The 13,812-nt window shown below is 42.9% G+C and overlaps 1 protein-coding gene across 1 annotated transcript in view; it reads right to left on the bottom strand.

Moving 5' to 3' along the window:
- Positions 1–13,812, bottom strand: part of Wdfy3 (WD repeat and FYVE domain containing 3) — a 183,264-nt gene that overhangs the window by 95,197 nt on the left and 74,255 nt on the right. Inside the window, exons 12-16 of the mRNA XM_028773634.1 lie at positions 11,949–12,406; positions 10,624–10,707; positions 5,231–5,408; positions 4,275–4,489; positions 612–724 (exon numbers count right to left, since the gene is read on the bottom strand). Coding sequence (XP_028629467.1) covers positions 612–724; positions 4,275–4,489; positions 5,231–5,408; positions 10,624–10,707; positions 11,949–12,406 — 1,048 coding nt within the window. The remainder of the gene's footprint in view (positions 1–611; positions 725–4,274; positions 4,490–5,230; positions 5,409–10,623; positions 10,708–11,948; positions 12,407–13,812) is intronic.

The following is a 13,812-nucleotide window of genomic DNA, read 5'->3' as shown; positions in this document are numbered from 1 at the left end:
TGCCTTCCAGTCTCAGGACACCTGCATTCCAGTCTCAGGACACCTGCATTCCAATCCCAGGACACCTGCATTCCAGTCTCAGGACACCTGCCTTCCAGTCTCAGGACACCTGCCTTCCAACCCCAGAACACCTGTCTTCCAATTCCAGGACACCTGCCTTCCAATCCCAGGACACCTGCCATCTTGACACAGGACACCTGACTCCAGAAGCCACCTACCTTCCCTTCTTTTCTCTAAGGCCTAATTTGACTTCTGTTGTGATTTCTAATTTCCCAAGCTCCAGCTGCCCTGCAAACACACTGCTGCATTTAAACAACATAACTGACAGTCCCCAGTCCAGGCAGCAAAGGTCACTTGGGAGAGAGAGAGAATCTTCTGAGATAAATGTACTCCTCCCACGCCAAGGGCCAAGCTGCCTGTATCCTTACACTGACCACCCCTCCTTACCCACCTCTGCTGTTCTCTCCCTCTGTTAACCAACCTGATTGTGTGTCACTGACCAAATAGCAACAACCTCTTTTCTTTGTAAAATTCTCATGCAGACCCACCCCACCTACATGGATGTCAGTGACAAAATAAACCATGACCAGGAATCTCAAAGCTCAGCTTACTTCTCATTTCAGGCTCGAAGCTCAGCGAACTCGGTTTGTGAACCCTGTATTGTTTCAGCAGCTTTTTGTCCCAGGCACCACAATTCAAAGGGCTTGCCAAACGCAAAAACTCCCTAAAGAAGAGAACTCACAGTTAGGCCTCCACTGAGAATATTACAGAACAAGACACCACGTCAAGGGGCACGGTAGGGGATAATGAATTGTAACGGAGGAGTTACAACACGAAACAAAGTTATTAAGACACAACATATGATGTTAATTTCATATTATAGTCAGCATATAGCTGTACATCTACTATGCACCCTAGAGTGCCCTCACTCCCTTCTACCCCACAACACCAAAATGGGTTTGGAGTCTTCTCATTTGCTTTGCTTTCTACATTCATAAAATCCCCATTCATAAATTAGTCATGCTAATCCGACTTCCTGTCTGTGACACGCCCTACCCTGGCAGTCCTCTAACAGGACCCTGACCGAGCGCCCTGTTTCTGTATCTAGCAGTGGTCTGTCACCTCCAGTGGATCCCTCCGGGTCCTAACACCATCTACTCCTTGTCACTGCCTTGCTTAAGATGTCAATGGCTGCTCATTCCTGGCACGTGAAAACCCCAACTCCCCAGCAGGAAGACCACAGTGACAATGAGACTTACCTTCAATACCCTCTCAGTGCACCCCCTTTCACCCCACCCATAAGTCTGACTTGTTCCTCGCTTCACAGGAGTGCTGTATTGCTTACTGAGTCGTGATGCCTGTTTCTCTCATTGCAAAGGGAGTCCATTCCCTCCTAGATCCAGTCTGGATAATCGTCTTCCATATTCTATTTCTAAACTGTCATTACCCTAGAAAGGCAACCTCCCTACAATTTTTGGATAAGCTGCCCTTAAATAAATTCTATAAAACTGCTATTATAGAATCTACTCTATAGTATTTAAATTTCCTACTTATGTGGTAAAGCTTCTTCTAATATTTGGTTATGATGCTTTCTTATGTCTCAGATTAAGGGTTCAAATAATGTATCACACTAGGCAAGCCAGATCCCATACCTGTGGTAGTTATAAAACAAGCTACTTCTAAGCACCAGAAAGGGTGGAAAGCATTGCAAAGGGCTAGGACATACAATCCCTTAAGCACATCCTCCTAGACATGGTGTGCACACAAAGCACACTGTCTAGGAATGACACACAGTAGGATTCCTTTCAGAGCCTGGCATGTAAGCTGTCATGACACCTGATACAATTCCGTTTGACACATGTTTACATGAAATATTTTTCTTGATCAACAATAATTTTGGAATGGGCTTTAAAAATCACAAATAATATTTCAACCATGTTTTTGAAAAGCCTTTAAATCTTCATACAATGACAGTACTTCAACAGAAGACAAGAATAAAGACACCCTGTATGGTCTCAGAAAACAAGCTATAGGTATAATTTTAAAAGAATGAAAAAGGTAATGTATGACTACATCTATTTGGCTGTATGATTTCAAAGAAAACAGAAAAGGTTTTATTTTAATTTTATGTGTATGGATATTTTGCCTCTATGTGTGGCTGTGCACCACATATATGCTTGATGCCACAGAATCCAGAAGAAGGTTCCAGATCCCCTAGACCTGGAATTAAATAAAGTTTTAAGTCTCGGTTCTGAAAAGCAGATCAGGACCTGTAGCAATAGCAATCAATGCTTTTAACTGCTGAGCTTTTAACCACTTGACCAAAACCCCTACCCCAAATTTAAAAACTGACCAAGTTCCATTTGTAAAGACAACATTTTTCTCTTGAGTTAAAACATACGCATTCTTCTTGAGCTAGAGCTATAGCTCAGTGGAAGAGTGCTCCTCCAGGAGGCATGAGCCCTGGCTTGATTCTCAGAACACACACATATGTACACACGTGTGCACGTTATGATAAACTATATATCTACAAATGCCACATATTATATAGGATGTGTGCAAGCAAAACATTTCCAACATGACAAAATCATTGAGTTGGGGAGCATAGTGGTGTACACAGATTAGGGATGGAGGGAGGTCAGGGGTGCATAGGACGGACTCAGAGGTACACCAGTTAGGGACTGGAGATCAGGGATGCATAGGATGCAGAGGTATGCAGGTTAGGGACGGCGGGAGGTCAGGGGTCCGTAGGACTCAGAGGGACAGCAGGAGCAAGATACTCATGGGATCGAGAACTGTGCAGTGGTCACATAAATACACCTGGTACATGCCTGTAATCCTGACACCCAGGAGGCTGACACAGGAAGATTTTGACTTTTAGGAAATAAGCTGGTGCACTATCCAATAAAAACCAAGCTCCAAAAAATAAGGATGTACCTACATATGGCTCCCAATAGAAAGAATGAAATGCACATGAGCACGTATCATATGATGTCACTTTCCTGTGGATGCTGTGGTACACTGACAGAAGCTGGAACCACAGGAGGAAACTGGATAAGAGAGATAATCAACTCTGGTCTTTGGAAGGACTGTAAAATAAAATTACTTGAAAATATATGTTTAAAAAAGATATAAATATATGTCTTACTTTATAAAACACATTTTTAAAATTTTATTTTAGTTGTAGTTATATGTAGGTGTGTATATGTCTCTACAGGTTCGTGCATCACTGTAGTGTCTACACAGAGCAGAAGATGTGTGGGATCCCCCTGGGGCTGGAAACACAAGCAGCTATCAACAGCCTGAGAGGGATGCTGGGTACGAAACTCAGGTCCTCTTGAGAGAGCATGTGCGCTAAACCACTGAGCCATCTTTCTAGCCTCCTTTAAAAAAGAGTCCTGACTACCTAACATCCTTAAATAAAAAACAGACGTAACTCCTATTCTTAAGAAATATGATATTATTTAAAGGAAAATGGGTTTTCTAGATTCAAGGGGAAGAAATAAGCCATGGACAGAAATGCTGTTAGTAAGCACACATGTTATCCACCAGACACTTACTTACTCTCTCTCTCTCTCTCTCTCTCTCTCTCTCTCTCTCTCTCTCTTTCTCCATCCATCCATCCATCCATCCATCCATCCATTTATTTTTAGAATCAAGGTATCAGTCACCTTATTTATTTACCTATTTATCTACCTACTTATTATTTATTTATTCATTCATTCATTTACTTATTTTTAGAATCAAGGTATCAGTCTCCATGGTGTACCAGTCTAGCCCATTCATTCGTTCATTCATTCATTCATTCATTCATTTTTAGAATTATGGTATCAGTCACTATGTAGTATCAGTCTGGCCTTAATTCACCTCACAGGCCTCCTGCCCTGTACTCATGAGAGCGAGGTAAGGAGCTGTTCCACTTCTAAATAGTTTGTTTAGTTAGGCTGTGGTTTGTCCACATTTAAATATATTAAGCCCATGAAAGGCAAGTTTTTACTTTTTACGGAACTGGGTCCCAAGACTCCCTGCATGCTAGGCAAACACTCTACCGCTGAGCTCAACCCCTAGACTCCATTCACTTTTCCTTGCGAGAAACCATGGCATTAAGTTCTCCAGACTATCACCGCCAGTCAGGCCTTGCATTTGTGATCCCCCTGTTCCAGCTTCCTGAGACTCTTAAGATTGCAGGCCTTCGCCTTAGGGTCAGAATAGAACACAAAGACTCCAAGAACTGCCTGTGCTAACTTACTAAAAACAGAGAAGAGTTTACTCACCTCAGCACCATGGGCTCCAGGGCCTGAGAGGCTAACCGTTCAAACATGCGCTGCAGGGGTGGGTGCAGGGAGTGGTCCTCGTCAGCCAGGGCAGCGCCACAGCTTTGCAGCAGCCGTGCATGAAGACCAGCCTCACACATGACCTGCTGGTTTCTCTCTGTGTGCACCAGCGATTGTAAAATATTGGCCACGGCAAGTTGAAGGTCCAAAGCATGCTAAAGTTAACAAAGAGAAGCGTGCCACCAGGGCATCCTTAGTGACACAGGTGGCAGCTCTTCCTACAGGAACTTGTAACATGAACTTTTAGTTACTTAAAAACATACACATCACAGAAACTGTAGGTGTAAAGTCCCCCTTTCTTTTAAAGACAGGGTTTCACTATGTAGCCAGGAACTTAATATTCAGACCAGGGTAGCCTTGAACTTAGAGAATGGCTGACCTTTGCCTTCCAAGTGCTGGTATTAAAGCTGTATGCTACCATATCTGGAGTGTAAAGTCTTTTTCACGGTGGTAGTAACTACCTTTAAGAAAGTTGGTCATTCACATTTCTGACACTTTGGAGTTTAGAAAACATACAGCATTTTAACAAAAACAGTCACCCCAACTGTAAGCACCCCAAACTTCTGAGTGTTCCAGGGCAGAATGGAACATCAGACTCACTGTGGTGTCTTAGGCATGTCTCCTTCTGTATCACCTCTGAGCCATTTCCAGCACTGAGCAAGACTCTCAGGGGAAACAGAAGAGTCTCAGACCACAAGGAACCACTGGGGCCCTACTGGTAACACATTAGCTGTATTCAAAACCAGAACCGGTATCTGGAAGGCCTGGCTCAATGGGGATTTCCTATTGTGAATGTAACGGGCCAGCTACATTACATGCTCTTCCCAGTCCTTAATCCTCAGGTAGACACACTGTCCTTTTATTCACTAAACAGATATCTACCATGACCAGCTTACTTCTGGCTGTGTCACTGAGCCCACAGAAGCCAGCAGGTCGAGCATGGCTAACATGGCCCCAGGATGGATGATGACAGCATCGGAGCTTTGCAGAGGTGAGCTTGTCACCTGAAGTTTCAGGTCAGTGACACTTTTAGCAGGATACACGGGGGGAGTTGAAACACAATGAAATGCATGCCTACAAAAAAAAGTAAGGCTTATTTAGAATCTACTCAAAACCACATTTGCCGTTCATTTTCTTCATCTCCCATTACTTTTAATCACTGATATGCAAAAGCCTTGAAGTTCAGGGAGTTACAAAATACCTGCTGGGTGAGACATTTATAAAAGTGAAAAACACTGTACACCACCCACCAAGTTACCTGGAGATAGCTGATCAATTCCTGCCTTGTGCATCCAAACCATATAATCTTCGGGCTGTCTCATTAAACACTGGTACTTGTGCCAGAAGATATTTTTAAAAAACAGGTGAATGAGTGATTTAAAACTCCCAAAAGACAGCAGGTTAGGTAATATTGGACTAAACTGAACCACTCAATGAGAGTCCTTTCAAACTACCCGTATGGTTTTGATCTTCTCTAGGCAAGAGAATCCTGGGCTAACAAGATATAAGTGGTCTTCTCTATCAGAAGCAACTGAACGAGTGTTGGCTCAACTGAGAAGCCTCTGGTGTACTGAGAACTACATCCTCAGTCTGGGCACCTCTGCACTATTCCTGAAAGCATTTGGCCTTTATTATTGAGAAGGCATGTTTTATACGAGTTGTCATCAGATGCACAGTCAAGCTGTTCCCTGAGTAGGCATTTCCCCTCCCTTCAAAGGTCTCTCCTGTCTACCTCTTCTACATCTCAGGAAAGCGCAAGCTTCTGTGGGAACCCAGAAGGTGCTGCAGCCACAGCCTGTGAATGCTCATGCTCCAGTAGGTGGGTCTCAACCTGGTCCCAGCAGAGCTCTGAGCTGCTCCAGCTTTTCAGTCAGGAGCAGCTTGGAAACAGATGCCTTACAATGGTGATTTAGTAAAAGAACTGGCACTGCCATGTTCTCGGGAAAACGTACTATCCTCTTTTTACAGAAATTCTAGGAAAACACTCAGCTGTACATGTGTTCTCTTCGATTAAGTCAGAAATTCTGTACCCATTCATGGCTTCTCTCTCAGATCTGGCTGGTTTACATTCAGAAGAACGTTAACAACTAAGCCTATCAAGAAAGATCTGTGGGCTGGAAAGAGCTGAGAGATTAAGAGAGCTTGCTACTCTCGAAGTGGGCCCCAGCTCAGTTCCCAGCACCCGCTTAGCAGTTTACAGCTAACTGTAACTACAGCTACAAGGGTCTGTCGCCCTCTTGTGTCCTCTCTGGGCACCAGGCAACACAGTGTTCTTATTACTTAAAAATAATTCTAAAAAAAGAGATTTCTAAGCACATCTTACTAATGGTACCTGATTTGTATTTGTTCTTTGTTCCTTAAAATACTTTTATCCATTTATATTTTTAAAAACGATTTACATTTTTCTCCAGCACTGCTGAGGTCTCCATCTACTGAAATTAAAGAACTCCATAGGAAGTATTTTCATTGTAAGCCAACCAAATTTGATAAAAGCAGATTTCAGTTGTACATTTTATATACATGCCTTCCTTTGAAACTTATTTGTGAGTTAATAGTTGAACTTAGATTTTAAGTTAAATTGTGGTCATGCTCAGGAAGATACCTTCTAGTCCTTAGAAATTAAACTCTTCATAAATATCCAATTTCACAAACTGTATATGACAATAATATCATAATCAGATGGTTTTCAAACCAGAAAATATTGTTTTCTGACACAGCAAACATTGTTAAAAATGTAAGTTTTTCTTTTTTTTTTTCGAGACAGGGTTTCTCTGTGTAGCCCTGGCTGTCCTGGAACTCACGTTGTAGACCAGGCTGGCCTTGAACTCAGAAGTCCACCTGCCTCTGCCTCCCAAGTGCTGGGACTAAAGGCGTGCACCACCACCTCCCGTCCCATAATTTTTTTTTTAAATTAACTAAAATTAGGTACATTTTAATAGGACAGCAACAACCCTTACCAAGTATTAAGTATGACCAATTTTTAATTATGGGTTATAGTAAGCTTATTAAATAGTTAAATCATAAGCAAGGCCTGTTTGAAAATGGAATAAAATGATGTTTGAAAGATCAGCTATTGTGGCTGTTGTAGTCATTTGCAATTACTAGAAATTGATACTTAATATTCCAACTTAAATTCTCCTTCAGTTAAGTTTCATTCCCGTTTTGGTAATCCACAGTCAAACAGTGTATGCTGACTGTGTTAGTGTTTCCAGGCACAAGGCTGCGTGCAGTGACTAGCGGCTGCAGTCTTCCCCACACAGACCTAGTTCTCATTCTCTCAATAGTGCTCAACTACAGCTTTATCCTAGCAGTCCTCTTAAATTGTAAACAACGGGAAAGTCACATCTTTTACTTTCCCAAACTCCAGGTTGGCTAGTTCTTCCTTTTTTAAACATAGAGAGAATCCAGGTTCTTCATGTAAGACAAGCGTCACAAGTGCAGACTTCGTCAGTGTCAGAATGTTCCACAGATCGTGCAAACACAATACAAGGCTGGTCTGTCATTTGCCAGCAAACCCAGTCTGTGCTGCCAAGAGGAAGAGATGCCCATGAGCTGATGTCATTTGTTGAGGAGTTCTAGAAATAATGTGACTACATGACTACAATTCTAATTTCAAAACCTACTATATTTGGATGTGTGGATAAATATGCTGTATGAGTTGCCTGATTATAACTCAGGAGGGGGCGACCTGACCTAAATGGTAACCTGTTGGTATAGGTAGGGGCTCGGGATGCAGCTCAGGGGGACCGTACTTCCCTAACAAGTGTAAGTGGCCATCATTAACCCTGAGCAGTCGGGATAGGGCAACACTGATTTTAGCATGGACATGGTCAGGTGGCATTGGCTGTAAGTCTGAGGGAGGGTGCATGGGGATTAGGGCTCCCTATACATGTTTGCTGCTTGAGTGACAGCTTTTCCTTAAGTCAAACCCCCAGTATCTCTACAGAAAACACATTTCTGATTTAAACACACAAAACTCCATACAGACCTCTTTTCTCTTTTTCAGTTATCATTTAAATAAGCCACTCTCCAGAAAATTTTTAACGAAAATATATTCTTTAGACTGTCAATTTCTACTTTATGGGTTTCAGTGAATATATTTAGGGACACAGCAAATTATAGGCCTTTATCATTTACGATGTGGTCATTTTAAAGTTTGAGTAGTTTCAACTACCTCATGAATATAATTCTTTCTCTAACATTGACTAATTATTTTTGAAATCATAAACATGGTAATGTTCAAAAATTACATGTCTTTTGCCGTACTCAATTTGCAACAGAAAGCTATGAGGTTAAATTAAAGTTATTTAATTTACCACTTGTTCAATTAAGCTCAATGTTGGAAAAGAAAATAATCTGGCGTGCAGAGCCCTGTTTGTTTATAATATTGCACGGACACGAAAGAGTTATTTGAGAGTACAAATATGTTGAACAATGCTAGATTTATTTAACGCTACTCATGATTAATTGTAATGAGATATAAGCCCCCATATAAATCTAAGGCAAAAAAAAAAAAAGTATCCTCACATCCCAATGCCTGTTACCACAGTGTTTAGTTGGCCCTGGGTATCCCCAGGGGATTTGGTCTTAGATCCCCTGGGGAGCCAACTGCAGGTGTGCTCAACTTTCATATATCAAGTGGGGTGCATTCCTTTACCTAGACTATCTATCATACCCTATACAACATAAGTGGTTCTTAGGCCATATCTGCCATGTAGTAAGATGAAGAAGCTCATGTGCATTCCATACAAACCGGGGTTCCACTCTGAGGCTTTTTAAACTCACTGACACAGAATTCAAACACATAATGTATGATACTGTTGATCAACTGTCCACCGTAATATTTGTTTTGTAAGCCAAACAACTGTCATTGGGGTGAAAACAGAACCTAACAGATTCTCATACTCATTTCTCACAAACCCCAACTGGAGATGTTTGTACATGTGTTAAGGACTTGCCATAGCCTATGAGGACAAGCAAGGACAGAAGGGAGCACGCTGTGCCAGCTCTACAGATTGATTATGTTAGATGCAGGTTGTACACAGACTCTGAAATGGATCTTAGCTGTTCTTGGCCAATTGACTGCTGGCTTGATTTCCTTCCTTCCTTCCTTCCTTCCTTCCTTCCTTCCTTCCTTCCTTCCTTTTCTTTCTCTCCCTCCCTCCCTACCTCTCTCTCTCTCTCTCTCTCTCTCTCTCTCTCTCTCTCTCTCATCTAAATTTATAAAATTTAGATGTTTGATAAACTGGACCAGCTTATACACTTCCGTGAAACATACAAAGGTAAAACCTCAGCAAGTGTTTTTCCTTCCCCTTTTCAAACCTTGAGCTTTGACACATATTTTTGCATCAGCCTTGTATTTTCAACTGGTTAAACCTGACTGAGAAAATAAACATCCAGGGCTATGAAGTTCACTTTGTAGTAACAGTAAAACCAAGAAGGACTCCAACAATAACTAATGAGAAAGGGGAGGGCAGCCTACGAAGCACTAAGGCCACCCTGGTTACTTATCTTTAAGGGGAACAGTTATTTGTACACTGAAGGAGGGTGGCAGTTAGCAGGAATACCAGCTGCAGCCCAGGACAGTGGTCTCGGAGAAGCGGTTTTACCATGGGACAAGCTTCTCTTGCACAGCGTCTTGGTGTGTATTCACGCTGTGTCAGCAGGGTGGGATGACAGCGTGTGTACGAAGGAGCACCGGTGTGTACCAGGTGATGTGTGGAGAGGTCGGAGTGCACCCTCAGGCAGCTGTCCTTGCATCCCCCTTGTTTCTCTTGTTGTTTGCCACAGTGTGTGCTAAGCTAGTGGCACCCAACTCTCCGGACAGTCTCCTAGCATTGTTCTCCATTTTCCTTCTAAGCACTGGGATTATGGACACCTGTTTTACAAGAGTTCTAGGGATCTGAACTCAGGTCACCAGACTTGTACAGCAAGCACTGAGCCATCACCCCTCCCCGGGACAACACCCTTAATAGAAGGTATACCTGCTCTACAGATAAGAATTAAGGGGAACAGCTATTCATACAGTTAACAGTGAAAAGTATGTAATAAGGATGAATGAAAATTTCTACAAGTCCCCATATCCCTATAGAAGAAACACATTTTATTTTTATCAACATACTCTAAGCAAACTAGTAATCTCAAGTCCTGAAAAGTATCATTTTTTTTAAGGCCTCAAAGCAAACCTAAACAAGAGCCTGCATCCCAAAGCACAACCACTACCTCAACACATAAGCAGGCACAGGAAACCCACAGCAATGCGCATTGACTTCTCTTGTAAGATCAGTACCTTTTCCTGGACAAAGCTGGTGTTCCCCAAGGAGAGGGGAGAGAAGACTCGCTTGTCAGGCAAGGAGGGATCTGCTCTGCACGACTACAGATGACAAAACAGACACGGGTTAGATTAGGAGAGAGCACCGCCAGCAGCTGGTTAGTTTCATGGGAGACGCGGGGTCAGGGTTGTGAGAAACATCTTTCATATTCCGCAGGAGCGAGGACCACAAGCACAACACACGCACTGACTAAAACAGGAAAGGTGGCTGGACGCAGAAGCCACTCCTACCAGTGTTAACACGGACCTTGTTAAACAGACACAACTAAAGCTAAGGGGTATTAGCTGGGGTCAGCAGCCAAGAGGAGGAAAGAAGCCGTCTACAGACATCCACACAGCTCCTCCTTCAGCACCACAGTACACTGGTACTACACAACATCCTGCTTCCCGTAAGCTAGTAATTACCTGCAAGATGAGAAACGAGAAACAATTTAGAGTATCTCCTGTTACTTGGTCTATTTGTAGTTGAAGTGGAAAAAAAAATCACTTATATGAAAGAAAAGTGGAAACTATTAAAAACGACAATGCTCAAGCTAGAGAAATCAGAATAAGACTACATTATTTTCAAAGCGGAAAATTAATTGAAAATGTAGTCAAGGCAATGAAAATAAATGACCCTGGGTAACATAGCTCTCCTGTGCAGAGCCTGATTTCTCCATCACAGAATGTGTCACCTTACACTGCAGATATTAATGTGTACATTATCAGTGGACGATGACCAGGACCCAGACGGTACTGCGTAGAGCTAATGCCTCAGGATACAAATGCACAGAGGCCTGGCAAACAGCAGCTCTCCAGAAAGCACTTGTTTCCTAAGGCCTAGGTAAGCGATTGTAATAGACTCTAGCCTGTGATGCCTCCAGTACCACATGTCTCTTAGGGAGGCATGCCATCTTTCAAGGACTACAAAACAGACTCTCTGCCATCACCTGGTAATATGCATCATAATAACCATGTTCTCCTGTGGGTGACCAGGATGAAAACGTCCAAATGTACCTAGTGTTCACTTAGAGTAAGGAACAATACTCATGACACAAAAGAAAATGTCCTAGAAGCTGTTCCATTAATCGCAAAGGGCATTAAATGAATGTGCATTCACTCAAACACAGGCTCCTGCACTACAAACTCAACATCCGGACAATAGGAATGGTCCTGAGTGGAGTGACAGACCTCAAGTACATAGAAGAGTCACCGGTTTTCACGTTCTTTCCAGTTAACTGGAGTCTAAAGCTGCGGCTGTGCTGAGCACACCCTGCAATTCAGAAGGCAATGCAGGCCCATACCTGTCAAAAGAATCTGTGGCCACCTTGTAGAGATAGATAAAGAGTTTACTGCAGTGCCGAAGGGTCGGTGACACGGAGTCCACTGACACCGCCCCTTCCTCCAGCAGTCTCTGGAAAGGCTGCGTGTTTGAGGGGAAGACGTTCACGGCACTTATTTTCCTGAGGTCTGAGAAGCAGCCAAGAAACCGGACAGCGTCTGCCAGCTTTTCGTACTGGATCTCAGTCTTGAAGAAGTGAGAGTTGGCTGGCTCGTAGCGCAGGGCTGCAGTCAGCGTGCAGAACACTGTGTGCAGGAGCTCAAACACTTGATTCTGGTTCACTTTCTCCCAGCCATTCTTGGGAGGAGAGCTCAAAGACCTCTCCATAGCAACAAGCAAGGATGTAATGTACACAAACCCTCCAACTTTCCTAAAGACTGTTCTGGAACGGTGGCTTTCTCGAAGGACGGACAGAAGGGCCTGCAGGGGGAGAGGGAAAACCAGTATTATTCACGCAGAATAAATTTCAGGTAGTACTATCACACATTTCTTTTTATAAGACTGGATCCAAACAATGGCTAAAAAAAAACCCTTAACTTATTTAAGATAATCAATCAATTCAATTACTTAACAGAACGATTGTATAAGCAACATACATAGTCTGACATCACATGACCACGGAAGCTTGTGGTTATCAGATGGGTTATTCTAAGCAGGAAGATGAGGAAGGGCAGCCGAGACCTGAGGGCTCTGACTCAGACACACAGTTTCTCAGGGTAGAGGACTTAGAAGTCAGTCTCTCTACAAAGAACTAGAACCTGAGATTGAAAAAATGGCCCCGCCCAGGTCAGCCATCTGACCTAATAATAACCAAAGCTTCCCATCAAGCTGCTGCTTGTTACCCACTTGATACCACCTGATATTTAACCGGCCAATTAAGTGTGCAAGGCACTAGCACTAGGTACCCTCACACTCTGCCTTCTTTACTTGCTTAACAGTGAGATGTGTTATATAAAGCCAGGTCTTCTTATCCAAAGCCTTAGGGCCAGGAACTCCATGATAGACACTTGCAATGACAGACCATAGGTGTGGACGGGAGCATGTGTGTGTGTGTGTGTGTGTGTGTGTGTGCTCGCGCGCGTGTGTGTGTGTGTATGTGTTTAAATATTTTTATGCATGGCACAAAGCTCTACCATAGGGGATTTTCTACATGGGGCATCATATCAGAAAGCTCTAGAATTTGAGGCTAGAGTGATGACTCAGCAATTATGAGCACTGTCTGCTCTTGCAGAGGACCCAGGTTCAGTTCCCAGTGCTACATGGGGGAGTCCCAGCTGTCTATAACCAGGGGATCTGACCTCCTTCCTCTTTCAGCCTCATGGGCACATGGTGCACAGCATATATGCATGCAAACACTAAATGTTTCCTAAGTTTTAGAGTTTGGAGTTCTTTCAGATTTTAGATTTTCAAAACGGCTATTCCACCACCAGGTGAGGAACTAAGGCCATATTTTAAAAAGTTATCAAGGACTCTGCACTGAGTTAAATGAATGGCCAAGGGAGGGCTTAAGCCCAGGAAATTCCAGTTCCCCAAATGCTTCTAATCATGATGTCATTTTGTCCTGATCTGTGGCCTAACATCTGTTCACCTATGTTTTTGTTCATATGACACCAAAACTCCAGATCTGTTTTAATCTCAGCAGCCATCGTATTTCAGAAGGCCAATTTCTTCAAATATTACATGTTCCTAAGGGAAGCCAAAGAACAGGAAAGACCATGTGCTAACACAGGTTATAACTGCATACAGTATATATAGTCATCTGGGAAAGGCCATGTGCTAATGTAGGATATGACTACATACACTGTATGTAACCATCCAGGAAAGGT

The sequence above is a fragment of the Grammomys surdaster genome, unplaced genomic scaffold (assembly GCF_004785775.1).
Source record: "Grammomys surdaster isolate TR1022 unplaced genomic scaffold, NIH_TR_1.0 233, whole genome shotgun sequence".
NCBI lineage: Eukaryota > Metazoa > Chordata > Mammalia > Rodentia > Muridae > Grammomys > Grammomys surdaster.
This window is presented reverse-complemented; position numbering and strand designations above follow the sequence as displayed.